This window comes from Haliotis rufescens, unplaced genomic scaffold (genome assembly GCF_023055435.1).
Source record: "Haliotis rufescens isolate VD_foot unplaced genomic scaffold, xgHalRufe1.0.p SCAF_37, whole genome shotgun sequence".
Classification (NCBI taxonomy): domain Eukaryota; kingdom Metazoa; phylum Mollusca; class Gastropoda; order Lepetellida; family Haliotidae; genus Haliotis; species Haliotis rufescens.
The window spans coordinates 1,406,444-1,431,831 of record NW_025964079.1 but is presented as its reverse complement, the minus strand read 5'-3'; the positions used below and the strand labels follow the sequence as shown (position 1 = coordinate 1,431,831).

Here is a 25,388-nt window from a genome sequence, read left to right as displayed (position 1 = left end):
GTTGCGTTGCGTATCATCCGGGTACTCATGGGGAAAAAACAATAACAAAGGCAACAACCAGTCTGGGGAATTGCGTTAGATCAGTGCCCCTTTAATTTAAAGGGTCCTAGCTGGCAATAGCAGTGTTCGAAATACCTGCCTGCCCGACCGTCCGAGACGGTTGATTTCAACTCGGGCTGCCAGATTTTCAAATCCCCCTGCCCGACGGTCGGGTTATATTTCATATGTGACAATATTCTAAATATTTCCCGATGATAATCATTAATTCACATGTAAAGATGAATGATAAAATGTAACCAAAAAGAAACCCCGTTAGCTTATCCTGAGAAACATATGATTATAGTGGGCAGGCAGGTTTTGGTCAGGGCTGGCAAGTCTTTCAGCTAGCCAGTCCTGTGGTCTGGCTGAAATTATTGGGAGTTTCATACCCTGGCAATAGGAGGGGGCGAACCAGGATTCGAAACCTTCTATGCTTTCACTACATTCAAAATTGCTTTTCAATACACAGAGCTTTTCATTTGATAGCAATGTTACATATAATACATTAAAAACTCATAAATCATGATACAAAAAGGTGAAACACTTAAACAATTCCTGAATTGATGCAGGAGGCTGTGCTTGTGTTTTTAAACCTGCATCATGTGCAATGTCCCCTCAGACCACGTCTTTCAAAGTGTATTTATTGCTACCACGTTTTTAATCGTAGAATATGTGTTGTTTTAATGTTTGGCTAATTGTGTCAGCCATCGCCAACACCTGAAGGGATGGTGTAAATCCTGCTGGGGTCCATGCAGGTAGCAAAAGTACTGTAAGTCCCCATGGTCACTAGTGAGATGATCTATCTTCAGTTGCTGGCGATCTATAGCCTTTTTTTATATTGTATATAGGTATAGGGAAATCTTTTTATGGCTATATACTAGTTTTAAATAATATTCTGTGATCTTCTAGTTATTTTACTGTCCTTTGTTGACAGGCTTTTATTGTTTAATTGTATATATTATGTATAACTTTTGGTAGTCACGCTATGGCTGAAATACTGCCGATGTGACTAAAATTTTTAACTCACTCAAACTCACTCTATCAGGGTACAATGTTACACAATCAACCAAGCCTGACCACCCAATCCATTTAGCTGCCTCTCAAAACAAGCATAGGTTGCTGGGGACCTATTTCAACCTTGGATTTCAACAGGGTTGGATGATGGATGATGGATGATGGATGATGGATGATGGATGATGTGCCTACAAAGTTTCATCAAGAAATATTGACTGGTTTATGTGTTTATTCCATAAATGAAACCATCATTTGAAGTCCAACTTGTTGCCTTGGAAATGCAAAAAGCAGATATTTCAAACATTCTTGATTAAGGGTAAAAAAAATAATAGTCTTGGTTCTCAGGCACCGCACGCATCATAATAAAGTCTGCCATACGTTTCGTTTTTATTTTCATTTTTCATTTTATTTAAAAAGTCCTAATACTTAAAAACAATGTGATCCAATTTTGCATGCAGTTACTTCCCTTTACATGTGCACTGCTTTACTTCACATCTCAAGTTATGGTCATGGCGGCAAAATGAGCTTGTATACTTGTTAATGTAGGGAGGCCCTTTCCTAGGTTGATGGTACAGAACTGTTTATTTGGCTACATACTAGTTTGAACAAGCAACAACAAAAAAAACACCGCCCGCCCACACTATATTTTCAAAAACCATTCTTTTATCTTTTTAAGCCTTAATTAAAGGATGCAGGTCACCACTTGTCTGATGTGCATACAGAGTTTCACAAAGAAATGATAAAATGATAAACAGTTTATGACTTGTCTTCGTTAACAAAAATAAAAATTGCCCAAATTCCTAAATCGAAAAAGGCACCAGGCACTTTTAAAGTCAGTTTAATCCCTTGCCTCGGGAAGATGGTCTCGTGCCTAACAAAACTCAAACAAATGGTAATGCATACATACTCCAGCAATCTACGGTAGGAATTCTACCATTGCTTTGATAATGCTTTAACAACTCACCAAACTCATCATCGTCGTAGCTTGGATCGACGGTTGAGTAGTGGTCCCCGACAGAGCCGAGCGACGTGACGGAGCCAGCTGAGTATGTGTAGTCCGAGTTGCCATCCAGCGCCAGGTTCATCGGCAGCTTCAACAAACTGACCATGTGACCCTGGAACAAAACATGAGTTGGTCAGTTGGGCTTCATGCCAACTTGAACAGTAGGTCAGCTTGATGTGGGGAAGAAGGAAGTCGAGACGAAAACATGAACTCCTAACAAGGTTTCACATCCGTTCATTTTCTAGGTTGGTTGGTTGGTTGGTTGGTTTGTTGTTTTACGTTGCACTCAGCAATATTCCAGCTATATGACGGTGGTCTGTAAATAATCGAGTCTGGACCAGACAATCCAGTGATTGATATCATGAGCATCAATCCACACAAAATGGGATCGATGTTATACTGGGATACTATGACATGCATCAACCAAGTCAGCAAGCGTATTTTCATGTGTCTAACAATGTAGCAAGGTTTAAGAAAATCACACCTGTTTTTCCCTGGTGGTCTCAATATACTGAGAAAATTTATGAACTGGTGGGTCTCTCTTGTCCAGCTTGGCCAGGGACTTGGCTATCTTGTAGTGACTAGCTTCCAGGAAGTTGAGGGTGAAGGTGGTCTGCAATGTCAGGTACAACAGATGAACAGATTAGATGAGGCCCCGTGTCACAAAACTATATACCAGGTAAGCTACGACTGTGTTAAAGTATTGGGAGTTGTAGTCGGGGCTTTGTTGCCCTGGATCCCACACCACAAAACAACCTTACCGCTATGATGATCATATGCCTATGATAAAGTATTTGGAGTTACAATCATTTTAGCACTACAGCGATTGTAAGCCTATGTAAAAGTATTGGGAATAACAATCGTTTTAGCACTACAGCGATCGTAAGCCTATGTTAAAGTATTGGGAATTACAATCGTTTTAGCACTACAGCTATCGTAAGCCTATGGTTAAGTATTGGGAGTTACAATCGTTTTAGCACTAAGGCGATCGTAAGCCTATGTTAAAGTATTGGGAATTTCAATCGTTTTAGCACTACGGCAATCGTAAGCCTATGTTAAAGTATTGGGAGTTACAAGCGTCTTAGTGCTAAGATGGGGCCTAGGTCAATAGTTGCTATTTGTGCTTGAAATGTCAGAACCTTTGATCCACGAAGCTATCTCAGCTACAGCTAAGTTAAAGAATTGGAATTATGTCGTGCCACTGCGCTTGCTTCTTGGAATGGCGCCCAGGTCATACTATGTGTACATAGAATTTGGAAATGACAGTAAATGAATTAGCGATCCAACCATTCATCTCAAACTGTTTTAAGTTTTATGGGAAGCACTTTTGTTGTGTAAATATCTCTTAAAGGTAATATTTGTCCCCACATTCAATTATTTTCACAATTTCTACAAAGTTAATATGAGTTGCCTCCCTTACTCTTGTGTGCTACAGTCATTTAATGCAGAAAGATGTTCTAAATTCTGGAAATATTTTCACATCTTAATTATTAATATCAAACCTCATATCAGAATGTATTAGTAGTCATATAGTCCCTCACACGGATGATAAGTTTTTCATGTACCCATATCCTTGAAATTCCTTCACCTGTAGCAACAATGACAACAACCTACCTGTTCTAATCTCTGTTTCACATCTTCCTGAGCATCAGCATCAGCAAAATTCGGCTTGGACTTGTACACATCCACCAGCTTCTGTACACCTGGAAACAAACAGATCGTTATACCAAATTTGAGTGAGTGAGTTGGGTTTAACGCCGCTTCTAACAGTATTCCAGTTATATCATGGCGTGCCAGCTTCATGTGGGAGGAAAGCCTGAACTGATGCAGGTCTTAGACGTTTACCACTTCGGTGAAACCCACAAGCACGGGTATGGTGCTGACAAACCTTGAAACATAATCGGGGCGAACCAGGGTTCGAACACACAATCATAGGTTTCTGGCATGCCCAAGGGACGTAACTCTGCACAGCAAATTGAGGTGCCTTAGACGACTGGGCCACCCATGCCTCCTACTAAGCTTTGAAGTAATTATGAATAACAGCAGCATTAATGTTACAACAAGAATCTGATTCTAACTTAGGGTAACAAAAAGAGATACATTATTACTCAAATAAAGTGATTAGTGTGCACTCAAATTTCATTCTCAGCTCCCTGGGGTGTATATATGAGTATAAATATGTTCCTCTAAACATCTGTTCTGATCGAATCGATATACCAGGAGTTTTGTTCCTGTGGAATTTTTTCCCCAAGTATTACATTACCATTGTATCCTACCGGGTACCCATCAACTGCTGGGTAAACAGTGGCAGTGTTAGAAATTGGCACTAGTCCTATAGTCCTTACCAAACTGCCCAATAGTAAAGGTATCCTAAGGACTAGTTGAAATTGGCCCATTTTAAGGGTTTTGCTATATGCTATCATTTTAAGGACTAGTGGACAAAAACTGTTACTTTCTAACCCTGTGGGGCATATTTTGAACAAAGTCCCTAGCCTTAGGAGACACCACATGTCCTACAAAAGGATGAATTTGCAAATGGAAATAGCGTTTCACGTTTTTAGATATTCTCCCATGGTTTCATGACACATGTTCATCTACAGGACTAGGCCCCGTTCCACAACGTGATCCTTGTGCTAAGACAATCGTAACACAGACTTCCATGGGAGCTGGTGTTGTGTGACCTACCCTCCTTGCCCTTGCGGTCTCTCTCCAGCATCTGTTGTATGTAGAGCAGGTAGTTCTGAAGCGCGTTCCGCCGCCGCACAGCGTTCATGTTAAACTGAGTATCTTCAGCCTGGAAAACAACACGACATTGACTTATGTTTCTACTGATAATATTTGCTTCACAGCTTTACATAAAAAACACAAAATACCAGCTCAGTAAAAACGAAAGGAGACAACTCTAGGTGTATAACAATAAATATGGTCAATATACACAAAATCATAATTGACAGCATGTACAACCTTAAATTTGAAAAGAATCCAAAAAGTATTTTTCTAGTTGTAGGTCACACAAATGTTTCAGAAAAAAAATTCTAAGTATAAAAATGAAAAAAAAATAGCTGTATTTTTTCCGAAAATCCAAATATTGAAACAAACTTCACACTGCACCTCTCCTGTTGGTATAGAATCTGTACCCCCTATTGTAAAAGAATCCATGAAGTAGTTTTCAAGATATAAGTCGCCCAAATCATGCAAATGTTGAAGTAAATAATGTTCTAAGTTCACAACACAAAAAACATCATATTTTTTCAGAAAACACACATATCAAAATCAAACTTTGCACTGCACCTCTTCTATTACTTTGGAAACTGTTCCCTAAAAGTTAAAGATCGCACAGATGTTTGGTCGCAAAAATGGTTTACTAAAACATTTCTTAGTAAAGAAATGAAAAAAAAGCTGTACTTTTTCAGCAAATCCAAATATTGAAATCAAACTTTGCACTTCATCTCCTGTAGGTATAAAACGTGTTCACCAAGTTTGAAAATAATCTATTTAGAAGATTTCAAGTTATAGGTCACACACAAAAAATGTCCTCGGAAGGACAGATGGAATTCCTTGGAATAACTATATCCCCCTGCCCTTTTAGGTCGGGCGTATAATAATCGCTAAACCCCATCATCTGTGAGTGAGTGAGTGAGTTAATATTTAACGTCACATCGGCAATATTTCAGCCATATCGTGACGAGAAGTTAGACATTAATAATGCATATATTTAAACTTTATAAAAACCTGTCATCGAAGGACATCTCACCTGACTCGACATGGGAACACATTATGATGGTACTTACATAGCAGTCCATCAACACTTGCTCTGGCATCCTGGCACCCTTCACGCCTTTCTCCCGCACCACAATTTCAAGGTCATTCTGAAGGTCAACTGCCATCACACTCTCATTGAGGTGGTCTAATATCTGATGACAACAGAATCAATTTAACAATGTGTAACTTTTCGTGACAAGAAATTACTTAATGGACTTCTTTAACCCATGACATTTCATTGGGAGCGTGAATGATGTTTGTAGCAAAACCTGATCATTAAGCCTCATAACTAGATACAAGCTATTCATTTAAAAGATGCACTTTAGCAAAATAATGTAGTTTGTATAAGGCTACAAAAAAATAATAGTCTTGGTTCATAAACAACGCCCGCATCATCATTAAGTTCGCCGCAATTTTTTTTTTATTTCCATCTTAAAAAAAAACCCAAAATCCTTAAATATTACAAGTATAATGGTAGTCAAATACTGTATTCCAGTATTTTACTCATTAAGGAAGGCCCAGGTTGATTGTACACAATATTAATTTGGTTACACAACTGTTTATTTGGTTACATACTAGCATGACCACCCCCCCACCCACACTTTATTTTAAAAAGCCATTGCCTGAGAACTAATTATTTTATTTTTTGAAGCCATATGGGCATGAAAACCCTCAAGTATCTGCTGCAACACTCTGCATGAACTTACCCGTGTCAGTTTCGGAGGCAGCACAGATAAATGACTGTTGTACTTGTTGAGGTATTCCTGCATCGTCTTCACGCGATCTTCTTCTAAGTGTTGCATCTGGGTACTACCCTGGAGGAAGCAACAAACAGACAGACCAGTCATTAATGAGTCTTGGCCAGCCAAATCACCAAGAGCAAGTATGAGCAAAGATCAGCCAAATCATCCAATATATTCTCCGAGGAATCATGCCAGTCTTGCAGAAGACATGACTAATCCATTGTTTTCCTACCAGATCCTCACGCCGCTTCCCGGAATGATTCCTGGATGCGCTCTGAGCATGCTCAGGGGATTTAGTGCAATATGAATTGACATATTAGTAGTTGTAGTGGTAGTGGTAGTGGTAGTGGTAGTGGTAATGGTAATGGTCTTTAAATATTAAAGTAAAAAAATGTAGCAAAGAGGGTTTGGGTGATCCTGGCACAGTCAGGCTGGTCAGGCTCATCATCAGCTCAGGGCCCTTGCCCCCTCCCTCTACACGCAGCCCACCCAGCGAATTGGACCTCTCCCAGGTATTGTTGTTGTTGTTGTTGTTATTATTATTATTATTCCCAAGGTGCCAATGTCGTTACCTTGGAGACGGTGAACTCCCAGTCCTGTCTGGAGGTCTCCCCCTTGTAGCAGCACTCGGTGTACTCCTTGTCTGCCTTCCGCACCGCCGCCAGCGAGTTCTTACTCTTCTTCTCCATCTGGAACCAGAGATACCCTGTCATGTCAATCTGCCTCACCTGTCTCGCAGCGTGTTATTACTATATTAGGATAAACAAATAATAGTTTTGGTTCTACGGCACCGCCCGCATCATCATAAAGTCTGTTGCACGTTTCGTTTTTATATCCATTTTTTTTTTTTTTTAAAAGTCCTTAAATATTCCGTGTCTCGAACACACGACCCCAGCAGTGAAATGCTACAATACAATGGCCAAATATCATAACTGAACAGAAATTTCAGTACAGTGATAAAAAGACCAAAGACTTTGTATCTCTAACGACTAATGTTTGTTTCAAGGCGAGTTCATGGTGAGTTGATGTGATTTGCCGATCAGTTCATACACAATTTCGCGGAAATTAATGTAAACAAAATAGAATGAAATCTTGGATAAAAATAATATAATGGATTATAAACGTAAGTCCAGATACACAATGAACACTTTTATAGCCAGGTCATATACTAGTTTGAACAACCAAATAATCCCCCAAAACACCCACCAGCGGTAGAAACTAGCACTTTCAGTCCACTGGTCCTTATAATGAAAACTTATAGCAAAACCCTTAAAAATGGCAAATTTCTACTAGTCCTTATGTTAGCTTAACTATTGTGCAGTTTGGCAAGGACTACAGGACTAGTGCCAATTTCTAACGCTGCCTACACTATTTTTTCATGAGCCATTGCCTGAGAACGAATTCTTTTATTTTTTTAAGACTTACAAGTTGGTTCATACAAAACCCAAGCTTCAAAATTTAAGGACAAGGCAACTGCAAGACCAATGTGTGGTTTCAAACAGTTTTATTGGAACTTTCTTCTTGATATCATTGTCAGAATGGCTCTATTGCAATACACTATCAGCTGCAGTAACCATATCTAGCAGTAACCATATATAGCAAATGCAAGTGATATGAGAGATGGAATTTGATTGGTCAATAGGAGGGACATAGAAGGGACATAACTTGTTATAGCCTGGCGTTATGATCGAACCTGGAAATTGCAGTCTAGTTCAGCAAGGGTGGAAACCGGACTTTTATAGTCGGTTAGTGCCCTTGCCTCAGGAAGATGTGCAATATCTGACTGCATGAAAAGAGATCTGGGCCCTGTTTCAAAAAGCAATCTTAGTACAACGTTGATCATAAGCCAATGATAAAGTCTGGGAGTTACAACCAGCCTAGCACTAAGATCGTTTTGTGGAACAGGTTCCTGGACTGGTAATTGACTCACCTTTGCAATGTCTTTTGACTTCCCTGATTTGACCTCTGACTCCTCTACCTTCTCATATTCTTTAGCACATGACACAGCGTTCTTCTTGGCCTGTAGGGTGGAAACAAGGGTTGCCATGGTAACCAAGTGAGTGAGTGAATGTTGTTTTACAATATATCAGCGACTGACATACAAGCCAGGTCACACAAGTGAGTTGGATTTAATGCTGCTTTGAACAGTATTTCCGTTACATATTTGCAGGTCAGTTTTCTTGTGTGTATGCGGCTTCTTGTACTTCCCCGATTATATAGCACTAGCCCACACACCATGCCACAATTTAATATGGATACCCCTCCCAGACACAGGATACTGACTCCTAGCCAACCAGTCCTGGTTTTATCCCCTTAATGTCCAGGCAGGGAAACAACAACTACCACCTTTTAACGTCTGTTGGTATGACGCGGCCGGGGATCAAACCACCGACCTTCCACTCTCTGGGCAGACGCACTTTCCACTAGACCAAGCCAATCCCATTCTCTCCAGAATCCCTACATGGTCTCACAATCAAAATTAATCACCTTATACTCGTCCGCTCTTCTGTCTGTGAGATTCCTGAATGCTTTATCTACCATGGCCTCGATCTGAAACAGGGACCAGTCATTGTACATAATGACATAACGTAACATAATGTCATCTGAACATTGCCTGATGTAGCAACTGCTGTGACATTTTAAACTTGAAGAGCATCTGATTCTGATTGGCCTCGATCTAAAACAGAGACCATTCATTCATACACTGTCACATAATGTGACAACTGCTGCGACATTCACATCTACAGTATTATATAATGGCTGAAGAGATGTGACAGACTAACATACAATCTATGAAGTCTTTTATTACACAATACATTTCTCTCTTCTAAAATAATGGGGGTTTTTAATACTAATTTTCATGTGGAATACAGCTTACGAGATTTCTCGATTAAATAACCTCCATTGGTTTTGAAGAAAATATGCAGATACTGCACAGTTATGGTGCAAGACTGGAAATTGTTTGTTTGTTTGTTTGTTGTTTAATGCTGCACAAAGCGATATTCCAGCTATACGACGTTCTGTCTGTAAATAATGGAGTCTGGGCCAAACAATCCAATGATTGACACCATGATTATCAATCTACTCAATTGGGATATGATGACATGCATCATTCAATGATTGACATCATGATTATCGATTTACACAATTGGGATACGATGACATGCATCATCCAATGATTGACACCATGATTATCGATTTATTCAATTGGGATACGATGACATGCATCAACCAATGATTGACACCATGATTATCGATCTACTCAATTGGGATAGGATGACATGCATCATCCAATGATTGACACCATGATTATCGATCTACTCAATAGGGATACGATGACATGCATCAACCAATGATTGACACCATGATTATCGATCTACTCAATTGGGATACGATGACATGCATCAACCAATGATTGACACCATGATTATCGATCTACTCAATTGGGATACGATGCCATGCATCATCCAATGATTGACACCATGATTATCGATCTACTCAATTGGGATACAATGACATGCATCAACCAATGATTGACACCATGATTATCGATCTACTCAATTGGGATAGGATGACATGCATCAACCAATGATTGACACCATGATTATCGATCTACTCAATTGGGATACGATGACATGCATCAACCAATGATTGACACCATGATTATCGATCTACTCAATTGGGATAGGATGACATGCATCAACCAATGATTGACACCATGATTATAGATCTACACAATTGGGCTACGATGACATGCATCATCCAATGATTGACACCATGATTATCGATCTACTTAATTGGGATACGATGACATGCATCAACCAATGACTCACACCATGATTATCGATCTACTCAATTGGGATACAATGACATGCATCATCCAATGATTGACACCATGATTATCGATTTATTCAATTGGGATACGATGACATGCATCAACCAATGATTGACACCATGATTATCGATCTACTCAATTGGGATAGGATGACATGCATCATCCAATGATTGACACCATGATTATCGATCTACTCAATAGGGATACGATGACATGCATCAACCAATGATTGACACCATGATTATCGATCTACTCAATTGGGATACGATGACATGCATCAACCAATGATTGACACCATGATTATCGATCTACTCAATTGGGATAGGATGACATGCATCATCCAATGATTGATACCATGATAATCGATTTACACAATTGGGATACGATGACAAGCATCAACCAATGATTGACACCATGATTATCGATCTACTCAATTGGGATAGGATGACATGCATCATCCAATGATTGACACCATGATTATCGATCTACTCAATTGGGATACGATGACATGCATCAACCAATGATTGACACCATGATTATCGATCTACTCAATAGGGATACGATGACATGCATCAACCAATGATTGACACCATGATTATTGATCTACTCAATAGGGAAACGATGACATGCATCATCCAATGATTGACACCATGATTATCGATCTACTCAATTGGGATACGATGACATGCATCAACCAATGATTGACACCATTATTATCGATCTACTCAATTGGGATATGATGACATGCATCAACCAATGATTGACACCATGATTATCAATCTACTCAATTGGGATACGATGACATGCATCAACCAATGATTGACACCATGATTATCGATCTACTCAATTGGGATACGATTACATGCATCAACCAATGATTGACACCATGATTATCGATCTACTCAATTGGGATACGATGACATGCATCATCCAATGATTGACCCCATGATTATCGATTTACACAATTGGGATACGACGACAAGCATCAACCAATGATTGACACCATGATTATCGATCTACTCAATTGGGATATGATGACATGCTTCAAGCAATGATTGACACCATGATTATCGAGTTACACAATTGGAATACGATGACATGCATCAACCAATGATTGACACCATGATTATCGATCTACTCAATTGGGATATGATGACATGCATCAACCTAGTCAGCGAGGCTGGCCCACCATTAGTCACAGCTTACGACAAGCATACTAATTTTTACCAGGATCTTCAAGGAAACTAACTTCAGATAATTTCTCATATAAGATAAAGTATACAAATGAAGAAAAGGGTCTCCAGTCTTACCGGCTTCCTTGCTTTATTTTGCGTTTCTACAACAGATTTCAGGGGTTTACTAATTTCTTCCAGCAATCCAGCAGCTAAATTTCTGCAATGGAAAAGAAAGATTGTTTGAAATAATTGTCATTTACTGTTAGTAGGTACAGAATTTAACCCTCAGTACATTGTCCATCATCAGAATGATGTTTGGGAACATTGGGAACTAAAGACGCATCATATTACAGAGTTCCCGCTGGCTTTTGAAACTGTGTGGTCTGGCAACTCTAAAAATTACCAGTGCCCCCTAATTTTTGCCAGTCCACACTTTCAACAAATAAAAATATGTATGAAAATTATTTGGTTTTAATTCTTTCAACATCATGTTCTGTGCAAAGATGTCATCTCTGAAGTAACTTAGTTAGAACTATACGTCATTTACACAAACTTCAGTCACAATTTTCTCTTTTTTTTTTAAAAATATTTTCAGACGATGTCGCAACAAATGGATGTTTAACCTAGAAATAGACAAGGGTAAACCCTGATGGAAACAAACAAGCTGACTTTGTTAAAAAAATGTACTTATATGAATATCACCGATGTTTCATTCAACAACAAAGATTTATATGGTACTTTATTATAGGTCCATATGAACTGGTAGTCACATGAATTACCGGTCCAAGCCTAATTTTACCGGTAAAAAACTGGTAATTACCGGTGAACGGGAACACTGTATTATTAGGCATGGATAATTCGGAAGAGAGAATACAGGCTATATGACGTCTCTATGTCATGTCACATGACTGCAGTACACTTGGAGTTTAAATAGTAGCCCTACTAATCTGAAAGACTTTAGCCAAAAACTAGACTTGCTAAAGTGTGACATTTAAGTTTGTTCAAACAGACAGTGAGTGAGTGAGTGAGTGAGTGAGTGAGTGAGTGAGTGAGTGAGTGAGTGAGTGAGTGAGTGAGTGAGTGAGTGAGTGAGTGAGTATGGTTTTACGCCGCTTTTAGCAATATTCCAGCAATATCATGGCGGGGGACACCAGAAATGGGCTTCACACATTGTACCCATGTCGGGAATCGAACCCGGGTCTTCGGCGTGACGTCAAACAGACAGGCACTATACACAGTTCTATCACATATTTCCTTCTCATACGTCAATACGTCAATAAATAAGGGTGATACACCCCCTGTAACAGTGAGTTAGTGAGTGAGTGGGTGGGTGGGTGGGTGGGTGGGTGAGTGAGTGAGTGAGTGAGTGAGTGAGTGAGTGAGTGAGTGAGTGAGTGAGTGAGTGAGTGAGTGAGTGAGTGAGTGAGTGAGTGAGTGAGATGGGTTTTTAACACTGATTTTAACAGTATTCCAGCTACATCACAGTGTGTCAACTTAATGTGGGAGAAAAGCCTGAAGTGGTCCATGTCTCAGATGTTGACCACATTGGTGAAACCCACGAGCACGGGAAAGGTGCTGACAAACAAGAAACATAATCAAGGCGGACCTGATTCGAAACCCACGCCTCGACAGGGCAAACTATGCCCCCAGAAACAGAGACACATGCAGTATGCTATCATGGGAAACCAACAGTTTGGAAGCTACATACTTATGTAACTCCGCCTCCTGTTCCATGGCCGCAGCTGCCGTCTTCCATCCATCAGATAAACTCCTGAAATAACAATGTTGATATTAGATGATGGAGACAGATACTGTGGGTTCTACACACCTGTCAGGCACAGACACTGACAAAATAAAGTTATTCCCAGGTAGGAAATCAGCTCCAACAGAGGCGCTCAAAAAGTTCTAACATCATCATATAAAATAATGAGTGCAGTAATTGTCACAGCGAGTGACCACTAAAGTGACCGAGCTCTGTGAATCAAAGGCAGTCTGCCACTTTAGCCACTAAAGTACTCACGGAAATGAAAAAAAACTGTTTTTGATCTCAGATTTTAAATAAATGCAGTTAATATACAAAATATATAAATATTCAAACAACTCAATTAGTACTAATTGGGCCTTGGCACAAATACAGCGTATCGAAGATTTTTATGTCTTTTTACACGTAAAAGTGTGTAAAAATATGAACAAAACAGACTATTGTGAAACTGAGCATAACCAGGTGTTAGTAGATCAAGGTGAATGTCCATGACGACAAGTGAAAACAGGTGCTTGAAACCCACGTGCATGTGATGTGTCAGTGGTGTGGTGATTTGTGAGTGGCCTTGTGGGATAGTGAATCATCGTCAGAATATCAGAACGTAAAAGTAACATATTCCCTTCTCAAACAACAACTTACATGTCATTATTATTATGTACATAAACATAGCTGTTATTTTTATTGTTGTTTTGATAACTTTTTTCCAGGCTAATTTGCATAATGCCTATAGCCTGTTTCTGCCATGTCAATTTGGACTTAGTTTTATTTTTGAATGTTGAAAGTGCCTACAAATTACCTCCTGGAAAGTACATTTTGTATTGAGCACTGAGATAAAACTAGCAAATCCAGACTAGTACTTTTCCAGTTGTTTTGTTATTTCGTATTTACATCTACGTAATGCTTTGTGTCGATTATTAAATCCAGCAAAACAGGGTTTTTTCATTTCCATGAGTACTTTAGTCCAAAGCTTGTGACTAAAAACATTCGGCTAGTATATAAGCTTAACTACTAGAGTGCATATGATAACACTAAAATGTACAAAACATTATGCTTCAAGGTCTGGCTAGTAGATCACAAAAGGTTTGTGCACAGACTGCAACGTCATCTTACTTACGACAGAAATCTTAGCTGAGACAGTGAGCTCTTTTGTAAATAGTGTAAAATATAAAGACACATATTTAGTGTTGTATACGCTTTTGAGATTTTGTTCACAGCAAGTTATTTCCTGAAACTTTGCTTTCAAGGTCAGGTTTTGATATAATTTCTTTCCACTTTTTCTTGTTTAGCAACAGGACATGAGCACAATAACCTGACCTTGTCTCATTATATTTTTACATAATGTCTTTAGCGTGAAACTCAAATAATTCAGGTTCACAAATACTGATTTATTTAAAAGTATTGTTTTTCAAACGTATTCACCATTTCATACGAACAGCGGTAGTAAAATCTTATGTTAGTTTCATTTCACCAAATTGTAAAACACACTCAAGCAAATATTTTTCCTTCAGAAGTCATATAATTTTATTATTCTGAGACCCGTGAAGATCCAGGGTAGAATAGATCTTCAGCAACCCGTGCTTGCCGTAAAAGGCAACTATACGTGTCGTAAGAGGCAACTAACGGGATCGGGTGGTCAGGCTCGCTGACTTGGGTGAAGCATGTCATAGATCCCAATTGCATGGATCGATGCTCATGATGTCAATCACTGGATTGTCTGGTCCAAGACGATGGAACAGACGATCCAGCGATTGTGAGAAATGATCCACACTGTCGGGGTACAATGACAAGACATCACCCAAGTCCCCGAGCCGGATCCATTAACTCATCTCTCACAACCAGCATCAGTTGCTAGGGACAAATTCAAACCTGGAATTCCCACTGGTTCCAAACTTAGCTGCCTCTTATGACTAGCAATGGGGTGCTGGGGACACCTTCTCCGAGTACCCAAAATTCATGCTAGTTCGCTAGTCCGAGACTGCTTACTTGTGCTGGGGACACCTTCTCCCAGCCCCCAAAATTCATGCTAGCCCGCTAGTCCGAGACTGCTAACTTGTGCTGGGGACACCTTCTCCCAGCCCCCAAAATTCATGCTAGCACGCTAGTCCGAGACCGCTAACCTGTGCTGGGGACATCTTCTCCCAGCCCCCAAAATTCATGCTAGTCCGCTAGTCTGAGACTGCTGACTTGTGCTGGGGACAAGTAAAGTAAGTAACATATTCTGTGTACCTAAGTATCGATGATATTGTAGGTATCGATGAATCGTTACAGCCCTCATGTATAGTGTTACATCCTTTGCACCTGTGATGATACAGCAATACCTGGTTGGGTATACTGCTTGTTATAACACAACAACCAGGTTCAAGTAAAACACACTTACCCCAACCCAGTGCCGGCAGCCTTAGCTAGCTTAATGCCAATTCTTGCCAACCCCTTGGCGTACGTGCCTTCAATATCCGCCCTGAAATTAAACAGACACAAACGATGAACCAACAAAGCATTGTTATTATGATTATTATACAGATTTTATGCAGTTTCATTTTCAAGAGAACAGCTTGGAGTCATCATGGTCAAACAGCATGAATAGTGATGGCTACATCACAACCGATGGACACAAAAAAGGGGATTCACTGAGAATTGAATTAGGCTTTTTGGCATGACGAGACACCAGTTTATGCACTCAGATACCCCATGGTATATAAATCTGTTCTAAAACATGCCATACTTTTGCAGCAATTACTTTTTAATTATATATATTCAAACCATCATTAAAACTCACAAACGGGACATAACACAGTGGGAACAATACTCATAAAAGTTGGGAAAGGATGAATAGATATGTTGTTTGAATCATTTGTCTAATTTAGTCTAAATATGCACATTAAATCTACATTATACATCTATTCTGATGAGAAATACAGTAAAGGTTCGCACGACTGAACAAGGAAATCACAATAATAGCACATATAATTGACATTTGGCTTCAGAGCTTGCACATTGTTATGACATCGTTGTAGGCACAGGACTTTTTAGCAAGTTCATGCATATATTCATGGACCAAACCACCCTTTGAAGCCTCAAATGATGGTTCAGTTCATGAATATGCTTCCCATGCTTCAGGTCACAGAGATCCATGAATTAATCCTTGTTAGAAGTGGTCTTCAGCAACCCATGCTTGACATAAGAGGCGACTAAATAGGATAGAGTGGTCAGGCTTCCTGATTTGGTTGATGCATGTCAGTTGTATAGATCGATGCTTATGATGTGCTGGGTGTGACATTAAACAGCAAAAAAAATAAAATAAAATAAAATAAAATAAAAAAAATATCAGGTCACAGTGGTCGTCCTGGGTTTCCCACTTTCATGCCTGGTACCCCCCAACTGCCCTGAGGGTCCCATCCACACCCATTCCAAGGCAGACCCAAATACCTGATAAATTAATTTTTCTTTACAGAGTGTGGTTTACCTTCTGTAGGATAACTACTGACAAGATACCACGGATGAACAAATTCTGAATAAAGAATTTAATCAGCCATACCATGTTGTCACTGGTGATCAATCTAACCTGTAACTCTTCCATTGAGTACGCTGAGCTAGATGTCCTTATGCAATGATAAAGTCTGAGGTAATTACACGCCTTGATTTATACCTTCAACATGCCATACATCTAATGTAATTACACTCTACATTCCCTGAATTCCTTGATTAATACATTTTGCCAGGGCTATGGTCAAACCTTCCCAATCTGACAATTTGTACCTATCTCTTGAGACCTACAGCGGGTACCCGGGTAGGGTCAGGTAATAGGGGGCGGGTACCCGGGTAGTAAACTTGGACTTGTCCCAGGCATAGTGTGGGGTAGTTAAATACTCTTACCCTAAAAAAATTATTTTCTTTGTTTGTCAATTTGAATTTCTATTTCATTCCAACTATCATTATCATGTGATAGTAAGAATGTAAGGGGGAAGTTAAGTGATTTTCCGTTAGTCTGCAATCTCAATCCAATCTGATTATACAAACAAAAAAGTAAATCCATCTGGAAAACATGGTCAGTTGTAAACCTTTTTAAAATGAACTATGATGGCATTCCCAAAGACATAAACAAAAGTAAAAACGTAACTACATTGGGGTTAGAGGGCAAATTTCAAGATTCTTGTAATGGCCGCACCCACTGGTGGCAGCGATGTTACCGAGAGTGTAACGAAGGCGTCACGCGCTGGGAAGGAGCTTGGGTTTGTTATCATACAGAGAGGTAACTCTTCCTGTAATAGTCATTTGAGTTACAGGTTCTACTACACCAACTCAGAATCAGTTGTTCGGACAGCAGCTTTCATAGAGAAGATAGAGTGTGAAGTGAGAATCCTGGCAGCTGTGATTGGATGATATTGTGTAAGATTTATATCTTTTTTATATGTACATCCATTCAGTAATTAAGACTGACCATTATTTTGTGCTGTCAGAGACCATAGCATGATGACTTATGCTGAATGTGACCACAGATATTTCCAAGCTGGTGACATTTGATGCAGAACTGGGGCAGGCGTGTTTAGATTCCTGTACTGGGAAAAGGAGCTTGCTAAGCTAGCCACAATTGTGTTTTTATTACAGCTTAAAAGGCCAGACTGTGCATACGCATACATGACAATGGCTGTTGAACGCCGAATTATTTCTTTAAAAAATATATATCATTACTATAGAAGTAAGTAGGAAAACATTTTGTTGTGTGTAACCTAAAGCACAGAGAAACACATATCACTAGCAATAACAAAACAACGAAGGAAAATAAAATGCAATCACAAAAGAATTATTCCACCCCTTTGACTCCTCAAGTGTTTCATCAGACAATACAGGAGGAGCAATGGTGATTAGTATACTGGTGTTCAACCATCAAGGCACAATGACACACCAAGGCGCTCACAAACCAAGGATCGTAATTAGTACTTTTGTCAGATTCAAACCAAAGGTCAGCAGATCCTTGCTTGACTAAGGGAAACAACTCTGCATAATGCATTCCAGGGCCTCACACAACTGGGCCACCCATGACCCTAGTAACATCGTTTCTACCTGAACAAAGACAATTACAAGCAAGAGTGACAAGGGTATTCCCAAGTAATTGCATCAATTTACCACATCATTAACTCTCAATTGACTCTGTTGACAGTACTAGGGATTTAGCCATTATTGAAGCCAGCAGGACAGTGTTAATGGTGTGAGGAGGACCATCAATACACTTCAGAGGAAGAACCAGGACGCTAAGAGGGGGAGGGTAGGGAGAGGGAGAGAGAGGGAGGTGATAGGTGAGCGTGTTAGATATCTGAAGAAGAAAACAAGTGGTGGGGATTTGGGGTTTCACATCTCTTGTGCCTCTTCTGGATCTAGCTGCTGGGTTTTACGCGATGCAGAAATGAGCATCTTGAACACTCAAATGCATAAATGGACAAAGAAACGTGCGTCTAGTACACTTAAATGTATAAAATGGATGCAGAAATGTGCATCTTGTACACTCAAATGCATAAATGGACGCAGAAACGTGCATCGAGTACACTCAAATGTATAAAATGGTCACCGAAAAAAATTACATATTGCGTCCCTAAGGATGCACTATAATATGTATTGTACCAAATTCTTGACAAGAGACCTAAAGTTCCTTTACTTAAAGTAATTAATTTCATTAATTCACTATTATTTCCTGTAAGGGCCCTTGAAATTAGGAATTGGGGGTCCTCTAGTTTTGTAGGTCAAGGTAAAACCTGTACCAGTGAACTGTCTAGACAACAAGGACGTTTTTTTTTTTTATGAGGGACTCTGGAAATCTTATAGGGATGAAGGATGAGTTTTTGATCCTACAAGTTGTAACACGCCATGCCCATTCCAAAAAGACATGACTCTTGAGATGTTTTCCTGGTGATCATGAATAATATTTCATACACAGTCCCCAGTAATGTCAAGTCAAAAGTGTTACTCAGAAAATCATTCTCGGTGATTCACAGGCAACTTGGTGGGCACGTCACCTAAGGCCCCACAAATTCTCTGCACAGAGTTGCGTCCCTTAGGCGTGCCACAAACCTATGATTGTGGGTTCGAATCTGAGATCATGTTACGGTTCAGATTATTTTTGTTTATAATTAATTACATCGAAATTTGCTAATTTTTAGAAATTAAGGAACTTAAGTGTTTTCCTTTCGTCAACAAGCAATAAATTATGATCGAATGTGAAAAATGATAACATTATACAGAAAATATCGGACTGCATGCCGCTCAACGTGAAGTGCCAAAAGTCAACAATGGCCGTTTCTGGTAGTTGTGTGCCGAGAAGTTTGGCCGAAACTTTTTAAACTCGCAATATTTTCTTTTTGAGGTAAATAAACTACTGAAAGTTTTAATATTGAGCAAGCTGAACATTTATGCATGTCATACACAATTTAATGTTACACAAAGCCTTCTTGGTAAATAGATATGGCGAGTTTTGTTTGTGGACGTCCTTATGCTGGTTTGAGAGCTTTAAACGTGCCACAAACCTATGATCGTGAATTTTGTCTGATCATATTTCTAGGTTTGTCAGCGCCACATCCTGTTCATCGGTTTCATACAAGGGGACATCACTTCAGGATCTTCCTACATCAAGCTGACATGCTGTGGCTTTACTGAAATACTGTTTAAAGCAGCTTTAAACCCAACTCTCTCTGTGACACTCTCACAGTGAATCCATAGCAGATCAAAGATGTCCAGGCACCATCCACAAAAATGGGTAACGATAATCATTGATATATTTATTAATCAAGACACATTTCTGCCAACTTTTGTTGTCACACTGTCATATGACTTTTAATCAACTTTGACAACACCTTTACAATTCCTGGATCCACCCTGTCTCAAGGCTTGTATCAACATGCTGTCTGGGGCCAGAAACCTGCCAGAAACTGTTCCACATGCAGTGTAGCAATAAATACTCTTCCCAAGTTTATTTTTGTACCAAATCTCAAAAAAGAATATCCATGGAGATGGCGGAAATATGTAGAATTCCATTCTTTTAAAAAAACCACAGAAACTAGGGCAGCAGGAAACTAAAACAAAATATATAAAAATTGATGCTGAAAACGTTTAGTTGTTATTCGTAGAAGACGATTTAAAAGGTTACAGAAAACTTGATCTAAAGTTGAAGACTGCAAAAAAAGCAAGAGACATTACTTCCTTGTTTATTGTGATACAATCCTCTGTGTTGAAGTAAAGACATTCATGACAATGTTGGTTGGCCGGTTGGTTTGTTGTTTAACGCCGCACTCAGCAATATTCCAGCTATATGACGGCGGTCTGTAAATAATCGAGTCCCGGACCAGACAATCCAGTGATTGATATCATGAGCATAGATCCACGCAATTGGGATCGATGACATGCATCAACCAAGTCAGCGAGCCTGACCGCCCGATCCTGTTAGTCGCCTTTTATGACAAGCATAGTCACCTTTTACGGCAAGCATGGGTTGCTGAAGACCTAATCTACCCCGGAATCTTCAAGGGTCCTTCGTGATAAGGTCTAGGCTTTTCAAAGTAAACACAGCACTGACATGTTGAAGTGTCTGCCTTCATCTGATTCAGTGACTTGGAATGAATTATTACGTTGATTCTTTGCATTACCTTTTCCCTGATACAAAGTTTGACAATAATACACCACTCAATGAAGTTAGGACCACCCAAATACTTCATATTACAGGGCTGACTCTAGGAATTTTCTGACATGAGTCCTTATGTGAATTTTTAAAAATATTCCAGAGTGAGTGAGTGAGTATGGTTTTACCCCGCTTTTAGCAATATTCTAGCAATATCACGGCGGGGAACACAAGAAATGGGCTTCACACATTGTACCCATGTCGGGAATTGAACCCGGGTCTTCTACGTGACGAGCGAACGCTTTAATCACTAAGCTACCACGACCGCCCTTAAATATTCCAGAGGTACCCCCCATACAGCACAATGTTAAAATGCCCCATTGTATTTGAAAATTTAGGGGCTAAAAGCACAAGGACCCACCCTAGAATTATCCCTGATATTACTTTAGTTCATCTGCCATGCTATGGTTAATCTGTCATGACAGATTATCTGTAGAAATATGAAAGAATCGGTGGTCCTTAAATTCATTTAAGTAGTATATACACACAGGGTTAACATTGGTTGTTGAAAATTCCTCACAAAACATGCACAACAAGCTATACAATACCTCTATATAATCCAGTCAGGCAAGACATTTTTTAACTATTGGTGTCACCTTCTGCTGACCCTAGCATAAAGAACAGCAGAGAGAAAAATCAGCCTAAAAGCTTGATATATTTATTCCACTGACTGCAAACAAAAGAATTGCACCTCTGAGTAACTGCAACAGGTTTAATGGTGAGACAAGCTATACTCACACTGCAGACTAGGCAAAACAGGGTTAGAAATTGACACTAGTCCTGTAGTCCTTGCCAAACTGCCCCTAGTGACTAGTCGAAATTTGCCCTTTTTAAGGGTTCTGCTATAGTATATGTTATCATTATAATAACTAGTAGTCTTAAAATGTTCTATCACTGTAAAATAGTAAGATAACTTTTCAAAGAGCATGAAAAATAATCTAAAACGTCCTCTGATTATTGTTTTCAGCACCTACTGTTCCGGATTTTAACAAAAAAATCTGTTAACAAGGGAATTAAAAAACCTGTCAGACCTTACATGAGATATGATGCAGATTTGGAGTGTCTCAACAATAAGTCTGCATCCCTGAGATGCCATGCCACAGTTTACCATGGACACCCCACTGAGATATAGTATTTCGACTCCGAGCCGACCAGTCATGGTTTTATACCCTTAATGCCAAGCAGCAGGCATGGTAACAAGAAATACCATCTTTTTTAATGTCTTTTGTCATGACGCGGACATGGATTGAACCACTGACCTTCAACTCTCCGGGCAGACACTCTATCCACTAGACCATGGTTGGTTGGTTGGTTTGTTGTTTAACGCCGCACTCAGCAATATTCCAGCTATATGACGGCGGTCTGTAAATAATCGAGTCTGGACCAGACAATCCAGTGATCAATATCATGAGCATCGATCCACGCAATTGGGATCGATGACATGCATCAGCCAAGTCAGCGAGCCTGACCACCTGATCCCGTTGGTCGCCTTTTACGGCAAGCATGGGTTGCTGATACACTAGACCATGGAGGCGGTCTCCTTGTGGCAGGGAAACAACACTTTCAGACAATAACTAACAATCTACGGTTTTACGGAGGAATTACGAATTATCTGTCAGCGTTAGAAATTGGCACTAGTCCTGTAGTCCTTGCCAAACTGCCCAATAGTTAAGGTATAATAAGGACTAGTAGAAATTTGCCATTTGTAAGGGTTTTGCTACATGTTATCATTATAAGAACAAGTGGACTAAAACTGTTAGTTTCTACCCCTGTCTGTCCCGAGTAAATTAATATTGTAAGTGCCAAGCCCACATCACCATTTCCCAAAGGCTTTTAATGTCATAAAATATCACCATGCACTTTGAACCAGTCCAAAACATTACTTTCAGACCTTGACCTTAAGCCAAATATCCTGACTGAACAAGTGAAAGTGCAACAGTAAATAGCAGTGAATGAAACAACAATGTTTCATAACGACCTGAGGGATGACCTTAACCTTTGACATCTGACCAACATTAGATGTGGCTGGATTCGTAACATAAACACACAACTACATAAATACAGTTTACATAGCCCTGAATGCTGACTTTGATGATTTGATTTAGTTTGAGTGAGTGAGTGAGTTCTGTTTAATGCCGCGTTTAACAGTATTCCAGTTATATCACAGCGTGTCAGCTTAATGTGGGAAGAAAGCCTGAAGTGATGCAGGTCTTTGACGTTTACCACTTTGGGGAAACCCACAAGGACGGGTATGGTGCTGACAAACCTGGAAACATAATCGGGGCGAACCAGGATTCAAACCCACGATCATAGGTTTCTGGCGCGCCCAAGGGACGGAACTCTGCACAGGGAATCAAGTCCATCCCAATGGAGGCAGGATTATATTCATAGTACTTTCAGCACCTCAAGAGCAGTTATGTGTGTCTGTTATTTCATCCATCAATCATGACAACTGTCGACATGATAACTGATTCATTCCAGGCTCTATAGTAATTATCAAAATGTACAGTACACCACAGCATTTCCTTTCTTTACAGGGGCGGTCGGGTAGCCTAATGGTTAAAGCGTTTGCTCGTCAAGCCAAAAATCGGGGTTCGATTCCCGACATGGGTACAATGTATGAAGCCCATTTCTAGTGTCCCCCAACGTGATATTGCTGGAATATTGCTAAAAGCGACATAAAACCATACTCACTCACTCACTCCTTTCTTTACATATTGCCTGTAAGGACCCTTAAAATTAATTATTGGGTGTCCCCTGAACCCCTACTTTTGTAAATCAAGGCAAAACCCTGCCTAGGGATTCCGGGAAGAGCATAAATCTATCTATGATATTCTAACACACATCCCTATTTGTCTGCCTAACCCAGACACGTTCAATCACATGTCTGTTACCATACCAGTGTTACCCAGACATTGAAAGGTTTTGGGAACCATTATCAGTTTGCTGTGGTATTTACAGCTGACTGAAGCAGATACTCACCACTCAAGCTGCCTCATAGGTACAGCCTGAGTGTGAGAGGTAATGTTATTCTACCCACAATCACCAATATCCGGATCTAATCACGACAGCCTGTAAATAATCACGTCAGGCCGGGCAGAGCTGATAGCAATAATTCCATGCAATGGGGTACGATGAAACAGAATCAGTTAGACCACACACTGTAACCAAAGCTCCTGATAAACTGTGCATTTTTGTAAAATACACGTAATAAATCATACAAATACGCATGAAAGATTTAACCCAATAATATAACAATACAGTGCAAGATTACCCATCGTAGCTTTTCAGGTTCCGTACCCGCATATCTTTACTCATCGTATTTACTGATCGCATGCAGGCATTATCTATACATGAATGCACAAAAGTATTGCAGCTGACACTTGTCCCCCGTTGTGAGCTTATGCGACATCTGACATATATTGGGCAGCACATAAACAGAAGAAAATTAGAAGTTATCTGAAACATCATTTTAAGCTGAATTATTAAAAATATGTCAAATCAGTGGTTTAAAAATACCCACCAGATTGGATCAATGCTCAATGTAAATGATAACAAATGAGCAAATACTCATTGGTTAAAAATATTGTCTTGAGCACTGGAAACATTCACCTCGGCTCCTCCACACAGTCGTAGTGCTATGCCCATGGTAACATCAGCTTCACGGTAACATCAGCTACACACTGACTTGCGACAGTCGTGAGTGTGTGTGCCTGCCCTGCCCTGCCCTGCCCTGCCCTGCCCTGCCCTGCCCTGCCCTGCCCTGCCCTGCCCTGCCCTGCCCTGCCCTGCCCTGCCCTGCCCTGCCCTGCCCTGTCCTGTCCTGTCCTGTCCTGTCCTGTCCTGTCCTGTCCTGTCCTGTCCTGTCCTGTCCTGTCCTGTCCTCAACAAAGTCACTGAGTCTGACCACCTGATCCATTAAGTCGTCTGGGGACCTATTCTAAGACATAGATCTTCTGCTTAGTAAACCCATCACCTCTGTGTCTCACAAGCAGAACGACCCACCCACAAGGTTTAGTTATACCCATCGCCCCTCTGACAAGCAGGATGACCCACCCACAAGGTTTAGTAAACCCATCACCTCTGTCTCTGTCTCACATGCTGAACAGATAGATGATGGGAGAACATCTGGCCTTCCTTGATTTAGTAAATCTGTTGATTGAGACAGCCCTACTAGGGATGGCAGAATATCAAAACCTACCTCTCTTGTAAGATGACAGCCACCTCTTTGGTGAACTCACTGCCATGTTTGATGTATTTGCGTAGTTCCTCAAATCCGTCATGGCCCTGAAAAAGAGAGAAATGTGTCAGATCGGAGAAATCCATATTTTGGGGTCGAACATCTAAAAATACAACTCCAATACCTGTTCTTCTTCTGTCACACCTGTTGGG

The 25,388-nt window shown here is 40.0% G+C and overlaps 1 protein-coding gene across 5 annotated transcripts in view; it reads right to left on the bottom strand.

The window, feature by feature from the left end:
- Positions 1 to 25,388, bottom strand: part of LOC124140427 (nostrin-like) — a 97,867-nt gene that overhangs the window by 4,050 nt on the left and 68,429 nt on the right. For all 5 annotated transcript variants that reach the window (XM_046507977.2, XM_046507974.2, XM_048381234.1 and 2 more), the window contains 13 exons: positions 25,198 to 25,283; positions 15,711 to 15,791; positions 13,280 to 13,342; positions 11,707 to 11,788; positions 9,049 to 9,111; positions 8,492 to 8,581; positions 7,134 to 7,250; positions 6,526 to 6,633; positions 5,848 to 5,970; positions 4,742 to 4,850; positions 3,671 to 3,759; positions 2,541 to 2,669; positions 2,018 to 2,168 (listed from right to left, as the gene is read on the bottom strand). In XM_046507977.2, the coding sequence (XP_046363933.1) occupies positions 2,018 to 2,168; positions 2,541 to 2,669; positions 3,671 to 3,759; positions 4,742 to 4,850; positions 5,848 to 5,970; positions 6,526 to 6,633; positions 7,134 to 7,250; positions 8,492 to 8,581; positions 9,049 to 9,111; positions 11,707 to 11,788; positions 13,280 to 13,342; positions 15,711 to 15,791; positions 25,198 to 25,283 (1,291 nt within the window). The remainder of the gene's footprint in view (positions 1 to 2,017; positions 2,169 to 2,540; positions 2,670 to 3,670; positions 3,760 to 4,741; positions 4,851 to 5,847; positions 5,971 to 6,525; positions 6,634 to 7,133; positions 7,251 to 8,491; positions 8,582 to 9,048; positions 9,112 to 11,706; positions 11,789 to 13,279; positions 13,343 to 15,710; positions 15,792 to 25,197; positions 25,284 to 25,388) is intronic.